Source organism: Gossypium arboreum, chromosome 6 (genome assembly GCF_025698485.1).
Source record: "Gossypium arboreum isolate Shixiya-1 chromosome 6, ASM2569848v2, whole genome shotgun sequence".
NCBI lineage: Eukaryota > Viridiplantae > Streptophyta > Magnoliopsida > Malvales > Malvaceae > Gossypium > Gossypium arboreum.
The window spans coordinates 74,336,016-74,355,719 of record NC_069075.1 but is presented as its reverse complement, the minus strand read 5'-3'; the positions used below and the strand labels follow the sequence as shown (position 1 = coordinate 74,355,719).

The 19,704-nt window shown below is 36.3% G+C and overlaps 1 protein-coding gene across 1 annotated transcript; it reads left to right on the top strand.

Annotated features, from left to right (window-relative positions):
- Positions 1-7,239: 7,239 nt before the first annotated feature.
- Positions 7,240-10,807, top strand: LOC108486200 (endoglucanase 25-like). Its single transcript, XM_017790098.2, has 6 exons — positions 7,240-7,817; positions 8,083-8,393; positions 8,527-8,988; positions 9,575-9,710; positions 9,805-9,977; positions 10,074-10,807. Exons 1-6 carry the CDS (start codon positions 7,442-7,444, stop codon positions 10,473-10,475), a joined length of 1,860 nt encoding a protein of 619 aa, XP_017645587.1. The 5' UTR covers positions 7,240-7,441; the 3' UTR covers positions 10,476-10,807.
- Positions 10,808-19,704: the final 8,897 nt, after the last annotated feature.

Sequence of the window (19,704 nt, the reverse complement as noted above, 5' to 3'; positions counted from 1 at the left end):
TCACACGAATGCCTTGGTCTTAGCCCGGATATATTTTCAATGTTCACTTACACATATATCAATATTCAAGACACGTCCATAGTTCATTTTCGTTACTAAAGCTCTAACACAAAATATTTATCAACCTTTACTATTTCGCTCAATGGCCACACAAACAAGGAGCATAATTTTGATATAATTCAAGTAGGGTCATCACTCGAAGACTTACCTTGGATGTTGTCGGCGATTTCGACGGCTATTCAACTACTTTTTCCTTCCCTTTATCGGATTTAGCTCCCTTTGCTCTTGAGCTAATTCACACAAATTTAACTTATTAAAATCTCATCATGATAGCTTATGGCGAATATGACAAGGAGTGTAAATGGTCATATGGCCATCCTTTAGCTCAAATACACAATGGTCATGCACATTTTACATCACAACAAGCAATTCAATACATTCAAACATCAACGTGAAGTTCAAAGTACTTGGCCCTTATATACATTAGGCATCAAAGTTGCATATGTACGAAATCATAAATCGAACTCAACACATTAGTTAATATTCCTCTTAGCAATTTTCTAAGCCAAGAATAGGCATCAATATGCTTGCCTCAAACCGAATGCATGCACACTAATTACCCCTCATGTGGCGAATATACACTTAATACCACACAAAAAAAACAGCATACATTTTACTACTAACACATTACATATCGTAATTCATTGCACATCTCTTATTTACTTCATAATCAACACATCATCACAAGCAAATATACACTTTGAATTAGTATATATGTCATACCAATCCATCATGTGCAAACATATATTCATGTAGGTGCAAGGGCGAATTCTCAAATGGCTTATATCCAAATATATACACATTTCCAAAGCTTAAATCTTACTTACCATGCAACATGCATGAATTATACTTATGGATATATCATGGCGAATACCACAACACCACACCATTTCAATTTGGTCATGGTGAAACAAAGAACTTAGTATCTCATTCAAAAAAAATGCTAAAAGAAAATCTAAGAATCTTCAATCCTCCATCACATGTATCACTTTCAAGCTTGTCATTTAACATGCAATGGCATTAACACCACATTCACTTTGGCGAATTTCATTCCCATGACATAACAAGGATTTGAACCATGGGCTAACAAGAACATTAAGCTAGCAACTAAAACATGCATGAACCTCAAACATACCTTAATCTTGATGCAAGTTTAGCCAACCTCTTCCTAATCCTCTTCCAAACCAAGTATGAAGCAAAACTCCTTCCTTAACCTTAGTATTTTCGGCCAACAAGAGAGTGAAAAGAGATGAACAAAATTTTTCTTTCTTCCTTTAGGACATTCGGCCAAGCTATGGAGGAAGATGGACACTTCTTTTTTTTGTTTCTCATCTACTAACATTAATTGTTTATTCCATACCCTTATTTTATTCTTTCCATCATAACCCATTTACCAAACATGTTTCATGACATGATTTTTGCCCATAAATCCTTGTCATGGCGGCCACTAGCTATGGGGAAATTTGACATGCAAGTCCATTGTTTTGCATGCATCCTTTAATTAGTCATCACACATTTCCCTCATACTTTCAAAGTTTATTACTAGGTCCTTTCTAGTGAAATTCACATTTATAATTCTAAATCAAAGCATAAAAAATATCACACATGAGTTAACACACATTATAGGCAATAAAATAAATATTAAATTATTTTTATGCCTTGGTTTTGTGGTCCCGAAACCACATTTCGACTAGGGTCGTTTTAAGGCTGTCACATTTCCATTCATGACCGAATGCTCACAACACAACCAAAAATAAAAAATATGCTTCATGAGTTAAGGTAGAATCAAGAAGAACTCATGAAAATCAAGATAGAAGTAAACTACCATAAACTTACCTTGGATTTTTCTTCCCCTAGTGACCGAATTTTTCAAGAGCTTTTTCCCCTCTTGCTCTCCTATTTTCGGCTATGAAGAACAAGGATGAACAAAAAACCTTGTCTTTTACTTCCTTTTGTTATTTTATTACTAACATTTTATGACACAAAATAACATATATTATTTGTGCCATACTTATGCCATAATTTCAATAAAAAAAAATTGCACAAATGCTTATCATGCCCATCATGGGCGGCCACTATGTTTTAAGGTGGGAAATTTGACATGCAAATCCACCTATTTCATACTATAAGTTATTTGGCCACTACAAATTAGCCTATAGCATTTTCAAAAATTTTCACGAGTCCTATTTCATAATTTCACTCACAAATGGCAAAATCAAAGCATGAAATTTTCACACATGCACTTTCACATGAAATAAACATAGAATATAACATCTAATTATTTTTGTGACTTGGTTTTGTGATCCCGAAACCACTTTCTGACTAGGGCCAAATTAGGGTTGTCACAGGTCATGTATACTTAGGATTCATTTTATTATTGATAGTATTTTTTAGAAAAAATCATTTGCTTGTCGCTCTTCTTTAAAAAAAATACTCGATGTTAAACTAATGTAGCGAAAAAACCATTTTTCAAGTCATTTTGGAAACTTTGTTGCCTTATCGATTTGTTTTTCAAAAACGGCTCCTTTGCAATGCAGCAGAAACTAGGAAATAATATCAAATTTTACTTAAGCATGATATCATGCATTATCATGTTATTATGCTTTAGTAATCCATACATGCAAAAATCCCAGAAAAAAAGTTACCAAGCCACAAACCAGAAGTCATTAAAAATTACAAACAAAACCATTAGAGATTGATTAATACTTATTAAAAAATAAACTGAGGTCTAAAGTGATTCTCCAAATGCCGAGTCCAGTCCTAATTTTGAGGTTTACTGGAAAAGCTAACCATTATTGGGGGTGAGCTTATGAAAAGCTCAATGTGAGTCAAACAATCATTTAAACAAACATAAATATCGAATACAGTGAAAAAAATTAGCTTTAATAAAAGAAAACGGAACGATAATAGGAATTTCATATCATTACATAGCCATTATCAAATTGATGTCAAACGGTGTATGAGCAAAGGCCATCATTCATTCGAGTAACAATCATTAATTGTGATACCATTCAATACAACAAAATATAATACGTAGCATAAATCAATAACATTCGAATATGTCGTGCACATGATGCAAAACGAAAAGGTTCCTACCTATACCATCTACTACACACCACGAATTCCCCAAAACCTGTTATCTGAAATCCAAAACATTATGGGTCTAAGCCTGTTGTGGTTAAAACCACCGATAACAATATGCATAAAATTCTACAAGTAAGAATGCAGACAAGCTGCCAGTAAAAATGTGATAAATCGCCATTCCCTTCGGTACTTCAGGTGCAGTGCACTAACTATGAATAATACAGACTTAATATGCTGCCGGTACTCCACGGAACTCCTCCGTCAACCACAAAATTTCAACCCAATGCATATCCAATATGACACACAATCTCATACATAATCATATCTCAATACTTTTCACTTTTATTTGACATGCTCAACATGTCCTCAATAATCACATACTTTCAGTAAATGGAAATAGTGTTCCAATCTTTCAAATTACAATTGTGTTGGTATCAATCAATATCATTCAATTTCACATGCTTTAGGATTTTTATTGTGCCTATATAGCACCATTTTCAAATACACAATATAACAAATATCTCATGCATTTAAATCATACATAAGCTTAAGATCTCAACACATTATATCATTTAGTCAAACATTCTCATATCTCATGACTCAAATATACAATTACAAACTTAATCAAACATTCATACTATCAACTAGCAATTTTTCCAACATGTCAATCTTTTAAGGCTCGAAACATACTTGGTTCGACCACTCATAAAATCAATAATTTGGCTATTAAACCAATCCAATCAGTGAGCTAATTTATCAAATATAGCATGATATTTAACATTTTCAAACAATTTTACGAGTTTAGACCCACACTTTATTTTTCGCTTCCTCGTAGCATGCTAGCGAATCTTCCAATTTTCCTTAATAATTCACTATATCGATGCAAACTGTACATAAAATCGTTCTTCACCTTTATGGATGATTTGGGGCATTTGGGTCAGCACGTTTCATGATTTGTAGGATTCGATTGGCTAATTGATCAAGAACGTCTCTCCTCAAGCTAGTTGAGAGAAACAACAATGACACTTTCTTGGCAATGTTTGGGATCGATCTTGGGGTTCAAGATTTCCTATTTGGGGTTGATTTAGATGGGGATAAATGGCAACAATATAATAAAAAAGATGGTGCACAATCTTGATGGAAAAAAAAAAAAAAGATTGTAAAATGGGAGGTGTAGATGACGACATTAATGGAGGAAAGGAAAAAAAATAAAATCAAAGAAAGGGAGAGGAGGAGATAAACAACTAGGGAAATGGGGAGGATGATTCATGGCTGATTATTTGTGAAAAATTAACATTTATACCTAGGGTTACAAGGCTTGGGTGGCATACACATTAAAAATAAGAGATTTTTGCCAAAAATTAAATTATTTCACAAGGGAAAGAATTTGAACTTGGGGCCTCATTTAATTTCCATGCTTTCTCATATTTCTTTCAACCATTAGGCTTCTTCCTCATTCTTGAAATAATTTTGTAATATTTATTTAAAAAACAAGGCATGTCGCATACTAGGGTTTAAAACAAAATTTGCAAAATAATAAAAATGGTGAGAGAGAAGAGATTTGAACTTTGGTTTCAAGGAACGTTTCACTAGCACTATCTAACAAACTAATACCTCGTTTATTTCCTAAATATGTATAGATGATCTTAAAAATTAAGCCATGACCACTCTATCTCGATTTACAAACCCAATTTTGCTAACCCTCGATTTTTGGGATGTTACAAAAGTTACATGAATATGTACGTTATATAAATGATGCATGATTGTAAATGTTGGAGAAATTGGGGTTTGGCGGAGTGTAAGAGAATTATTGTGATATGAGACTTAATTTGATATTATTATTATGGTTAAGAAGTGCTTTTGAAAAGTTCAATTTAAAAAAAAATATTTTTGGAAAGTGCTTATCAAGTCCTTATTATAAGAAACAAATGAAAAAAAATTTATTGGAGAAGAAAACTAAAAGTTTTGATTGTTGAAGTAACTTGATGAAAATAATTTTGACTTTGGTCACAATAGGATCAACTTTAACTAAAATTATTTTATTTTATTAATTAATAACAACAACAATAAAACTCTTAATAAAAACTTTTATATACATGTGTAAAGTCGAGAAAATTTTTCGAGGATTAAAATTAAATTATATATTTTATGATATTAAAATGTAATATTATTATTATTTTTATATTAAAGAAATGAAACAAACATCTAAAACATGACAAAAGATAAATCACTAGTAAACAATTCTCTAGTAAGTAATTTCACCATTTTAAAAGTCTATATTTTATAATTTTAAAGGATTAAATTAAAATTTTATCATTCTTAAAGGTTAAAATATAATTTTATTATTATTAATTAAAAAAATTATAAATTATAAATTATATATAAATCTTATTGAATGATGATGATGATGATGAGAATTATAAAAACAACAACGCCACCTCTTTTCTTGTGTAATTAATTTCATTACACTTTTTTATTTTCAATTTAGCCCTTAATTTTAAGGTTTCTTAACTATACATATTCTCAAAAATAATCCAAACCCAATTAAAAGCACGATAATTCTTAAAAAACTTGAAAAGTAATTTTTAACTTTGAAAATTCGATTTTAGTATTTAATTCGTAATTTGATTGTCAATAAACTTTGTAGTATTTAACTAAATTTTCATGAAATCCAACATCAAGAATTTCGGATCAAAACAACTTAATTCGGAATGACACAAATTCTATATCAAATTTTTGGAACCTCACAGAAACAATGCCATTTTGGACCTAGCCGAAGTGTCAAAGCAGAAGATGAAAGGAAGAGAACATAAGGTGAAAGCATTTGTAAAGTCCCTTTATTATAATTGAATCAAACTAATCCATTTACTATTAAATTTATTAATTTATTTTATATTATTAAAAGAAATTAAATAAACCTCAACTTGTAATAAAGTATCTACAGTTAAAAATGATAAGAAATATTCTTTTTACAGTTTAACTTTAAATATAAAATTTAATTTGCAAAATCATAAAATTCAAAATACTTACTTGGTTAATAATAAATGACAATTTTAAAACAATAAATATCAATACTATTGAAATATAGACTTATTTAATTTTTAATAATATAAAATTAAATTATTTAATCAGTAGATTCATCAAAAACTTGCAATACAATACATAAATAGATAAAAGTCATAACGGACGTCTTCTAGTGTCGGTATAGATATTTTTTTCTGAAAGCCCTTCTGGTGTCGGTTGAATAAAAAAGGATACAGATGATTAACATCATTATGGCGTTTGTATGTTTACTCTCGTTAGAATTATACATTCAAACAAAATTAAAAGTTGAAGCTATTTATGAAAATAATTTATTAAATAATTCATATTTTAGCCAAAATTAAATAGTTCATTTATTCGACATAAAAGAGAATTTTTTAATAGTAATTTATATTTAAAGGAACATAAATTTATCAAAAGAAAACCTAACAATACCTTTAATAAATATTCCGAGACCTCAATTAAATCTAGATAATAAATTTATTTTAATCCCGCTTAATCAATGAATGATGAAAATTATCTTCGATATAAAAACCTAATTTATTCTAGTAGTTAAAATTTATTCTCTTCATCCTTCAACCGATTTTTCCCAAATCTTAAAAATTTACAATTTTTAACAACATTGTTAATTCAAAGCAATTTTATTAAAAATAGGAGAGAAAGCAGAGAAATGCAAAGCATGTGTTAAAACCTAGATAATTAGGTTACATCTTACCTACCGTTAGTTGAAATGTGGAATGCAATAATAATATTAAGATTTCGGTTTGGCTGTCGTTACGGCGAACTGGTTGGCTGTCGTTGTCCCTTAGACTTTGTATTGTTTTCAGTTTCATCAACCGCGCCTAATATATTTTTATTTATATCTTGTGACTTCTTAATTCATTTTTTTAATTGGTTTGAAGATTAATATTATTTTACTATTTACAAAACACGGAAATTTTGTAAATTAAGTAAATGTTAAATAATCAAAAATAAGATTTTTTAATAAATTAACAATTAATAGTAAATAATAATAAGGTGTATGATTGGGTACAGCAAAGCAACCGTCCAAATCATACAGCTCAATATTACCATCCGAATCTCTGAATAGTCATTAACTCATAACTCAAGTCCACTTTGGAAAACCAATAAAGAAAGCACCCACTGCCTACTTATACACATTTTATTTATCAAACACAACTTCCTCTTCGTCTTGGTAGATCAGATCCGTCGGTGCTCCTGCATTTTCCGCCCACTACTCTTCCAAATCCTCATCATGTACGGCAGAGATCCGTGGGGAGGTCCCCTGGAGATAAACGCCACTGATTCTGCCACTGACGACGACAGGAGCAGGAATCTGCAGGACCTGGATAGGGCTGCACTCTCTCGCCCCTTGGACGAGACTCAGCAAAGCTGGCTGCTTGGCCCCGGGGAGCAAAAGAAGAAGAAGAAGTACGTTGATCTCGGATGTATCATTGTGAGCCGCAAGATCTTTGTATGGACCGTGGGGACCCTGCTAGTCTCCGCCCTCCTGGCCGGACTCATCACCCTCATCGTCAAGACTGTCCCACGTCATCACCACCGCCACTCTCCGCCCGATAACTACACTCTGGCTCTTCACAAGGCGCTCATGTTCTTTAATGCTCAGCGTTGTACGTTTTCTCTCCCCTTCGTTTAGTTTTTTCTTTTATTCTCTTTTTAGCTTCAATTTATGTTATTTAGATTCAACTTCTATACGATCCCATCCCATTTAAGCAAAATGGAAATAAACATGATTACTAAATTGAGTATTTATTAGATTCACGAGTCTAATCATCCCTGCATTATAGAACATGATAATAGCAGTAGATACATACAATTTACTGATTGTGTTTCGTTGAATTATATATAATCTTTATCTATATGAATCCACTGTAGCTGGAAAGCTGCCCAAGCATAATAATGTGTCGTGGAGAGGGAACTCGGGCCTCCAAGATGGCAAATCCGATCCCTCCGTTTTGATGAAAGATCTGGTCGGCGGATATTACGATGCTGGAGATGCTATCAAGTTTAACTTTCCTGCATCTTTTTCAATGACTTTGTTGAGCTGGAGTGTCATCGAATACAGTGCTAAATACGAGGCTGCCGGCGAGCTCAATCATGTTAAAGAGATCATCAAATGGGGTACTGATTATCTTCTGAAGACCTTCAACAATACTGCTGATACCATTGACAGGATTGCAGCGCAGGTATAATTTTATTGTTATACTTTGTGTTAATCCAATTTGTACCATATTAGCAATTGACCATAATACTAATGCTATTCCTTTTTTTATTCTTCTTCTTTTGCCCATTATCATATGCTAACTTATGGATTCACAGGTAGGGATAGGAGATACATCTGGAGGAGTTTCAGCCCCAAATGATCATTATTGCTGGATGCGCCCTGAGGACATTGATTACCCCCGTCCTGTATATGAATGTCGTAGTTGCTCCGATCTTGCTGCTGAAATGGCTGCTGCTTTGGCTTCTGCTTCCATCGTTTTCAAAGACAACAAAGCATACTCTCAAAAGCTTGTCCATGGTGCCCGAACACTCTTTAAGTTTGCTAGGGATCAAAGAGGCAGATATAGTGCTGGTGGTTCTGACCCTGCCCTCTTTTATAATTCCTCAAGTTACTGGGATGAGTTTGTTTGGGGTGGAGCCTGGTTATACTATGCCACTGGGAATTCATCCTATCTTCAGTTAGCTACTCATCCTAAACTTGCCAAGCATGCTGGTGCTTTCTGGGGTGGCCCAGATTATGGTGTTCTTAGCTGGGATAATAAGCTTGCTGGTGCTCAGGTAAGTCTTGTGTTTGTCTTTCTAATTCTATTCCTTGTATGGCTGTCTGCTATGTTCTGATTATTTGATATAAAGACATTTTCCTAGCTAAAGTTAACTTGGAATTTGTTAAATTTCTTGGTTCAATCAATTATATTTCTTTTAAGGCATCTGTAAAATTTCATCCAGTTTTCTCCTTTATGTTCATAATATGACTCAGTATTGAATTTCAATTTCATTAACAACTTGTTTATCTTCTATATTGTGTAGTCTCAACTTTATTTGAAGCAACTTCGCCACTCATCAGTTATCTCGTATCTTGTAGCCTGCTTGTCTTTTCTGGCCAAAACTATTTGTATTGTTCCATGATATTTACACTCACACATTTTCAGGATCATATTTACTAGTTTCAATGCTGTTAAAGTTGCTACTTGGATATGCAATCTATTTAGATGGGCCATTTATCCATCTATTTTTGCAGCAACTGTATTGTACTTGCCACAATTTGCCTCTAGCCTAGGGTTATTAATTTTGTGATTGTCTATCTATAGGATTCTTGGATGTAGCTTCCTTGTTCGTTGCTAATGTAACCAAATTTGTGTTTTAGGTGCTTCTGAGCCGATTGAGATTGTTTTTGAGTCCTGGGTATCCATATGAGGAAATATTGAGTACGTTTCATAATCAAACCAGCATAATTATGTGCTCATTCCTTCCGGTTTTCACTAGCTTTAATAGAACAAAAGGTAAACTTATCTGCTCTTTTTGTTGACCATGTAATACTCAAATGTGTTGGTTATTTTCTTTTCCATGATCATGTTAACTTTGGATATAATACAGGAGGTTTGATTCAGTTAAACCATGGAAGGCCTCAGCCACTGCAATACGTAGTCAATGCAGCCTTCTTAGCCGCCCTATATAGTGATTATCTTGATACTGCTGATACACCTGGATGGTATTGTGGTCCCAATTTCTATTCAACTGATGTCCTGCGTGAATTTGCCAAAACCCAGGTATGTTGTAGGCTGTTATTTTTCGAACCATAGTTTAGGGGACATACTAAGGCATGGTGGCCAATAATTTTGATTTCTGCCTGTCATTTTGTTCAGATTGATTATATCCTTGGCAAAAATCCTCGAAAAATGAGCTATGTTGTGGGCTTTGGTAACCATTATCCAAAGCATGTTCACCATAGAGGGGCATCTATCCCTAAGAATAAGATCAAATATAACTGTAAAGGGGGATGGAAATGGAGGGATACGTCAAAACCAAACCCCAACACACTTGTGGGAGCCATGGTAGCAGGACCTGACAAGCATGATGGGTTTCGTGATGTTCGCACCAACTACAACTATACGGAGCCAACTCTAGCAGGCAACGCAGGGTTGGTTGCTGCACTCGTGGCATTGTCTGGTGACAAGGCAACCGTGATTGACAAGAATACTATTTTTTCTGCAGTTCCACCAATGTTTCCTACACCACCACCACCTCCGGCACCTTGGAAACCATGAAAACGTTTTGATCTTTCTTCTGTCCATGTGTGACTTACAGTCTGATGATTTTGGAATTAGTTTTTGGTACGTAAATGACCTTGGAAGTGTAAGTAACGCAAAAAGGCAAGACAGGAGATGAGTGATATGAGACAACCTGGACAAAACTCGTGGTGTTTGGCTGTCAGATTGGAGAGTCAGAGAAGCATTCAAACATTGATAATTTGTATATGAAGTCTATTTGGATTTTGTGGTATACAGACAGACGGAGTGCATGTATGTTATTAATGTTGTATTATTTGAAACACACCAATATCCATTGACAATAAATTTGTGTTTAATTGTTGCAGAAATCTGGCCTTTGCTATTACCTCTTTCATGGCTTTCCTTATTTCTTTGTTCTTTCATGGGTTTTGCTTTTTATAGCAAAGAAAGTAGAGTTAGTGTTGTAAATGTTTGTTTTCCGCTTGAATTGTAAGTGTAAATGATGAGTTATTTGATTTAATGTGAAAAAGCTTTGCTTAAGTCTGAAAACAGCATTGGCTATTAAGTTGGTAGCTGTGTTGCAAAGAAACTACATCTTGAGTTGAGGGAGGCTCGAGTGATTCCTACCAACAATCAGTCTATTTTTTCTTCTTTGCCCATTCCTATGCATGTTAGATTAAGTTTGAAGTCACTAACGTGAAATTATTTTATGAATATTTTCCATAACATTATTCATGATTCCTTCTAATAATTTAATGACATTTTAGAAAATTTTTCATGTCATTAATACATAATTTTGGTAATTTTTTTTTATCTTGAACCAAAATCCTTAACCCCAAACTTAGAAACTTGAACACAAAACTTTGAAAACGAACCTTGAATCTTAAATCTTGAACCTTAAACTTCGAATCCAAACTCGAATCCTGAACCTTGAATCTTGAATTTCCCAAACCTCGAACTTGAACCCGAGGTTTAGGGTTGGAGGTTTGAGGTAAAATTTTTTCTAAAATTATGTGTCAATGACATGAAAAAAATTGTTGAAATGTCAACAAATAATTAGAAAGAGACCATGGATGTTGAAGAAAGGTCCATAACATAATTTCTCCTTTCAAATATATTCAAACCCAAATTCTATTTAATTTTTACAATGTTTTGAGATAATTATTCCATAGAATAAAGTTTCCGAAGCCCAAAAAATAAATAGCTTCGAAGGCCCAAAGTAGAATATGTCCTTAAAAGAAATAAAGGTTGTCAAATGGACAAATTGTAGACCTAACAAAGAGTAAGTCAATAAACATTGAGTCTATAAGTAAGCATAAACTTACTAAATAAGAACATATCGAACAATAAATACAGTCTTTTGAGATAAATAAGGACGTTCCAATCAATTAGGTAATAATTACAAAAATAACACATTAACCAATTAAGAGAGGAGCACACTGATACGATCCGCCTCGGGTGAGTCGAGTCGTATTAGTGATTGCCCGATTGTCGATAAAAAGTTACGTTAGGTTTAGTTGAGTTGAAGGAATGGTCGAAATGGTAAGAGCGGTATGAACAAAATGGTATGAACGAAGGGGTATGAATGAGTTGGTCGGTTTAGGTACGGATTGGTAAAGAAGAAACGGATTTGAACTAATAAAGGTGCTTACAAGAACCAATACCGATATGGTATCGACTCGTTGTTTTTAAGCCCTTTTAGTTTAGTTTAGGATTTGGGAAAGGAAACCTCGACCCACTATCTAACAAGATAGGAACCTCGGTATGTTTGAACGCCACACTACGGATAGTGATAAGTTCAAGTTCGACAAAGGAAACGGTTGACACAACTAGAACACTAGGAAAGCCAATCAAATCTTTGAACGAAATGGAGAAAGAGTTGCCTCACAATTTTGGCAGCATAACATTAACAAAGAGTCAAAAGTTCTTTTACATGGAAAAATAACAAGTATTTATAGGCCTAAAGTCTAGGTAGCCGAATAGCCTTTCATGCTTACAAATTAAGTAAAAGAAAATTCTAGAAAATTAATCCTTAATGTGCATGACTAGATTCGGCTATGGAACATGAATTGTGAATGCTTCATGTTTAAGAAATGACAAGTGAATGAATGAAGCTCCAAGGGGCACTTGCTAGGTTCGGCCTCCCTTATTTAATGAAGCAATTAAGTGGCAACCTTTAGCCAAAAATCATGAATTAAATGGTGTAACTCCAACGGCCAAAATAATTGTGAATGCCGTAACCTGAAGAGTCCATAGGTGTGAACATGGTGAACCAAAAGGACTTGTCGTGTGAACACAATGTGAACGGAATGTAGAGGTTCATGGAGGAAGTCATTCGGCCAACCATCTCATGCATGTATTATGTCCCTTTGACCGAATAGTCACTTGTGTAGATGAAGAGGTAGCACAACATTCATGGCTCTTGGTCATTCATGAACCTTTGGAATCAATGTACCTTGCCATTCATGCATTTAACCGATTCATGCATCTTGAGTGTCCATGCACCTTAGCCGTCCATGCACCCTCCAAAAGTGATGTTTCTTCAAACCTCATGTGTCCATTGGTGTCCCTACACAAGACATGTGAAAATTTTGGTTAATGTGAACACAAGTAATGTAACACCCCGAACCCGAGACCATCGCCGGTGTCGGACACGAGGGGTTAACAAGCCAAGTTCACTTGTTTTGCCCATCCATTTAACATTTTCAGTCAGGCTGGAAAACTGCGTCACTGTCGCCTTAAAAATCATATCTCGAGTTTCAAAACTCGGAAACTGGTTTCGTAAATTTTCCCTGAATTTAGACTCATATATCCATCCATGGATTTATTTCTAGAATTTTTGGTTGGGCCAATTGGTACAGTTTATTAGTTAAAGTCACCCATGTTACAGGGATCGACTGCTCTGACCTTCGCGCGGTATAACTTGAATATCTCTCTGTACAGGGCTTTAATGCTGGTTTCGTTTGTTTCTAATGAAACTAGACTCAAAATGGAATCTGTAAATATAAGGTATGTCTCCTAATTCTTTTTGGATAATTTATAGTAAATTTTTAAAGTTGCGACAGGGAACCCAGAAACCGTTCTGGCCCTGTCTCACAATAGCTTTAATATCTCTTAACATGTAACTCCTATGACCATTTCGTTTCTTCCATATGAAAATAGACTCATCAAGGTTCATTTACATAGCTTATTCACTATTTAATTCCATTTCTACGAATTTTGGTGATTTTTCACATTCACGTCACTGCAGCTGGCAGCATCTGTTTTTAAGGTAGGTCTTACCTATTTGGTAGTCTCCATGAACCAACTAGTCTTGCCATACATAGGTTCATATATGATCATTTTAACCATGCCAATGGCTGATCATATGACCAACATTCCCATTTCCAAGCCATAGCCACATCATGACACCAAATATATACATACACACCACAATTAGTCTAAGTTCATGCTTCCTTTTTCGAGCCATTTTCGCATGGCCGTACATATATACATCACAACATATTTAACCAACAAGGGGTAGTCCTATACATGCCATTTCAAGTTCAACCAAAATTTATACCAAAATGGAGGCTTGATAGTGTGGATGACTTCGACTTCAACGATCCCAAATCCGATTGCTTGACGAAATCTAGAAAACCGAGAGCCAAAGCAACGGGTAAGCATTTTATGCTTAGTAAGTCTCAAGGAATATAATCAACTCTAATTACAGCAATACATTCACATAGCCAAATGCATCATTTCATTAATACACATTCTTACTTCACACTTCATCATTATATAATTTCACAAAGTATCAATCAATTAAATAACTGAAATTCATTAGTCGATTGAGCGAATGTTGCTCAAACATGTCGACTTTCCAATGCACATATAACGTACCTTATCCTTTGGGCTTTTCGAGTGTACTAATTGAATTCATTACAGCAACCAACACTCACCTCCAGCCCAAGATTCTTGAATATAACCGGATATAATCACGTGCACAAATGCCTTGGTCTTAGCCGGATAGAATAACTTCGCATACGAATGCCTTGGTCTAAGCCGGATTAGCCACTAGCACAATTGCCTTGGGTCTTAACCGGATATAATTTCCAGCATAATTGTCTTGGGGCTTAGCCGGATATTATTCAATTTCTCATACACATACATCAATAATCATTGGACATACATATTTCATTTTCGTTACTAAGGCTCAAACGCACGTATATTCACAAGCATATTCGCCTTGGGACTTAGCCGGGTATCATTCAATTTCTCATACACATAAATCAATAATCATACATATCCATACTCCATCTCACATAATTCAAGTAAGGTCACTTCTTGAGGACTTACCTCGGATGTTGTCGAACGGCTTTTTCAGCTATTCGATCACCTTTTCCTTCCCTTGTCCAATTGTGGCCCTCTTAGCTCTTGAGCTAATTCAAACAAATTCAATTTATTAAAACTTCATTGTGCTTGCTTATGGCGAATATGACAAGGAGTTTTAAATGGTCATATGGCCACTCTTTAGCTTGAATACACAATGGTCATGCACATTTTATACTACATCAAGCAATTCAATACAATTTATTTGAGCATCAAGGAAAAGCTAAGGCCTTCAATAGGCTACCCAAGGCGAATATTCATGTACATGTTGAGGTCAATTTTGCACTTAATACCTCACAAAAACAGCATGCAATTTACTAGTTAATGCTTTATGATTGTGGCCCAAAACTTATAATATAGCATCAAGCACTTATATGTGTGCTAGGCGAATTGTGCTTGCAATTTCACAAGCATTTTCCACATCTTCTTCTTTAAACCAATATATTCATCACTTACTTCATAGCCAAAACATCATGTGCAAACATATATATACAATATGAGCATGGCAATTTCAAGATGTCCATAGCCATCCAAAATACAAATTTTAACTAACATGCAAGAAGCATGAACCATGTTCATGAATGCATCATGGCGAATATGAAAATCATGCTCCATTCAACTTCAATCATGGTTAAACGCAAAAGAAAACTCAAAATCTTACTCAAGAGTAGACAATCCATCATTGCATGCATCATCATCAAGCTTCACACTTAGCATGCAATGGCTTTATCCCCATAACAACTTTGGCCAAATACCATTTCCATGGCATAACAAGGATTTGAGCCATGGCTAACATGCACATCAAATTAGTAACCAAACCATGCATGAAACTCCCAACACAACCTCATACATACCTTAATCTTGATGTAAACTTAGCCAAATCTCCTTCTAGGTCTCTTCCAACCCAAGCATGAAGCAAAAATCCTCCCCTTTTCCCTTAGTATTTTCGCCAAGAAGATGAGAAAGGATGAACAAATTTTTTCTTTTTTTCCTTAGGACATTCGGCCAAGCCTATGGAGAAGAATGAACACTTTTTTTTTTTTTTCATACTCTTATTTTATCATTTCTAACATCATCCATTAGTAAAACATGTTGGGAACATGTTTCCCCTTGCCCATAATTTGTCATGGCCGGCCATCCACCTTAGGGAATGGGATAATTGACATGCAACCCCATTCATTTCACTTCATGCATTATTAGGCCACTTAAAAATACACCTATCACATTTTCAAGTCCTAGCACATGGGTCCTTTCTTATAAATTTGCACCTAATTAATAAAAATCGAGACCCGAAATATTTACGCATACCAATTCCACATACAATAAGCACGGAATATAATACTTAATTATTCTTGTGACTCGGTTTCGTGGTCTCGAAACCACTCTCCGATCGGGGTCACATTAGGGTGTCACAACTCTCCCCACTTAAGAGATTTTCGTCCCCAAAAGCTTACCGGTAAATAGGTTCGGATATCGCTCTCTCATAGAGTTCTCGGTCTCCCAAGTAGCTTCTTCTATCCCGTGCTTGAGCCATAACACTTTCACTAGCGGAACCCGCTTGTTTCATAACTCTTTCACTTCTCGTGATAGGATACGAATTGGTTCTTCCTCATAACTCATATTAGCTTGAATTTCAATTTCGATGGACTAATCACGTGCGATGGATCGGATCTATAGCGTCGAAGCATCGAAGCGTGGAAGACATCGTGAACCTTTTGAGTTCGGGGGCAAAATCAAGCGATATGCCACTGGACCGACTCGCTCGATATCTCATATGGCCCAATGAACCTCGGGCTCAACTTGCCCTTACGGTACCGAACTCGAGTATCTTTTTCCAAGGCGATACCTTGAGAAACACTTTATCACCCACGATACTCGATATCCTTACGCTTCATATCCGCGTCGACTTCGACGATCGAAGGCTATCTTCGGACTTTCACGGATTACTTTCACTTTCATTCAGCATCCTTAATCAAATCCACCCGAAAATCTTGCTTTCACCAAGCTCGGTCCAAAACAATGGTGTACGGCATTTACGCCCGTACAAAGCCTCGTAGGGTGCCATCTTAATACTTGATTGAAAGTTGTTGTTGTGCGAATTCAATCAACGACAAATACCGTTCCCATGAACCACTAAACTCGAGGACGCAACATCTTAACATATCCTCAAGTATCTGAATTATCCGCTCGGATTGACCATTGGTTTGGGGGTGAAAGGCGGTGCTGAAATGCAACTTGGTACCCAAAGCTTCTTGCAACTTTTTCCAAAATCGCGAGGTAAATCTCGGATCTCTATCCGACATGATGGAAATAGGCACCCCGTGTAATCTCACAATCTGAGAAACGTACAATTCCGCTAATTTGTCCATTGAAAAATCCGTACGTACGGGGACAAAGTGGGCCGACTTAGTCAATCGATCTACCACGACCCAAACCGCATCCTTCTTACTTGCGACAATGGCGGTCCGGATACAAAGTCCATTGTGACTCGATCCCATTTCCACTCGGGTATCGTGATTGGTGAAGTAATCCTGAAGGCGCCTGATGTTCCGCTTTCACTTGTTGACATATTAAACATCTCGAAACAAAGTCGGAGATGTCTCGCTTCATACCATGCCACCAAAACCGACATTTCAAATCATTGTACATCTTCGTACTCCCCGGGTGGATTGCCATTCGGCTACAATGGGCTTCATTGAATTATCGAAATGAGTTCAATTCTTTGGGACACACAGACGACTTTTGAACCTCAAACAATCGTCATCGTCGATTTGAAACTCCGAGTCCTTGTTCGGAACACACGCAGCCCGTTTTGCAACCAACTCGTCGTCGACTTTCTGAGCTTCTCGAATTTGGTGTGTCAATAATGGTTTGGCTTTCAATTCAGCTACTAACACACTGTCGGATCGGACAGACAAGTGCACATTCATCGCCGCAAAGTGAATAACGATTTATGACTCAAGGCATCCGCAACCACATTCGCCTTTCCGGGTGATAGTCAATGATCACTCATAATCCTTTAACAGCTCAAGCCAACGTCTTTGTCGCAGATTTAAGTCTCTTTGGGTCATCAAATATTTGAGACTTTTGTGATCCGAGTATACATGGCACCTTTCACCAAATAAGTAATGTCGCCAAATCTTTAAGGCGAATACGATGGCGCCAATTCGAGATCATGAGTCGGATAATTTTTCTCATGTGGCTTTAATTGCCTCGACGCATAGGCCACAACTCGACCTTCTTGCATTAATACGCAACCTAACCCAAGTAGAGAGGCGTCGCTATAGATGACAAACTCCTTGCGGACTCGGGTTGCACTAGAATTGGGGCTTCATCAAATAAGTTTTCATTGATCGAAACTTTTTGGCATTTCTCCGTCCATTCGAACTTAACGTCCTTTTGGAGTAAGCCGTCATCGGCGTGGCTATCGTTGAGAAGCCTTTTACAAATCGTCGGTAATAACCTAAGCCCCAAAAAGCTCGAACCTCAAGAATATTTCTGGAGGCTTCCAATTAAGTATGGCTGAAATTTTATTCGGTCGACTCGAATACCGATCGATACCACATGACCCAAGAAGCTAACCTCTCTTAACCGAACTCACACTTGTTGAACTTAGCATATAATTGCTTATCCCGTAAAATTTGCAGACTAACCGCAGTGTTCAAATATGTTCGGTCTCATTTCTTGAATAGACCAAGATGTCATCAATGAACACGACTACGAATCGATCCAAATATGGTCTAAAGATCCGATTCATTAAATCCATAAATACCGCAGGGCATTAGTGAGCCCAAACGGCATCACTAGGAACTCATAGTGACCATATCTCGCTTACAAGGCGGTCTTGGGCACGTTCAATCTCGGATTCGCAATTGATAGTAGCCCGATCTCAAATCTATTTTCGAGAACACCGAGGCTCCCTTTAGTTGATCGAACAAGTCATCAATACGTGGCAACGGATATTTGTTCTTTATCGTCGCTTTATTAAGTCGACGATAGTCGATCTACATCGCATGGTTCCATCCTTCTTCTTCACGAACAACACCGGCGCACCCAAGGCGAAAAACTTCGGGCGAGCAAAACCTCTATCCACCAATTCTTGCAACCGAGCTTTCAACTCCTTTAATTCCGTTGGTGCCATACGATACGGAGCTATCGAAATCGAGTGCTACCAGGTACCAATTCGATGCCAAATTCTATTTCCGAACAGTGGTAAACCCGCAATTCTTGGGAAAACATCCGGTATTCACAAACCACGGGCACAGATTTGGGTTTCTTCTCGATTCCTTGTCATCGAACGTCGACGCAAAGTACGCCGCACCCTTTTCTTACATATTTCGGGCCAACATCGGCGATATTACGGTGGCAACCCTTTAAGTCCAGACTCAACCCGAATTATTTCATTATTCGGGCACCTCAATCGATAGTCTTGCTCTTGCAATTTACAACCGCATCGTGCATGGTCAACCAATCCAAACCAAGAATAACATCAAACTCATCGAACGACAAAAGCATCAAGTCCGCGGAAAACAAGAACCTCGGAACACTAGGGGACTTTTCTTGCACACTTTGTTGACAAGCACGTAATGACCCAAGGGTTTGACACCGAATTACAAACTCGATGAGACTCAATGGGCAAAGTCTTCTTTGGATGCTAAGGTTTCACATATATGAATGAGTAGAACCGGGGTCAATCAAAGCAATCACATTTGTATTGAAAAGAGTGAAAGTACCGGTAATAACATCCGAAGAGGCAGCATCCTCGCGTGCGCGTATGGCATAAGTCCTAGCAGAGCACGAGCCTCGAGATCGATGGTAGTATCTCTAGATCCTCTCGACCGCCAACGACATTGCCCATATTTCTAGGTGGCCTACCTCGTGCGATGGTAGCACC

Excerpts from the sequence above, each read along its gene's own strand:
- LOC108486200 (XM_017790098.2), top strand. The coding sequence starts at position 7,442 with ATGTACGGCAGAGATCCGTGGGGAGGTCCCCTGGAGATAAACGCCACT. Across the intron at positions 8,394-8,526 it reads TTGACAGGATTGCAGCGCAG|GTAGGGATAGGAGATACATC; the intron begins GTATAATTTTAT and ends ATGGATTCACAG. Across the intron at positions 9,978-10,073 it reads GTGAATTTGCCAAAACCCAG|ATTGATTATATCCTTGGCAA; the intron begins GTATGTTGTAGG and ends CATTTTGTTCAG.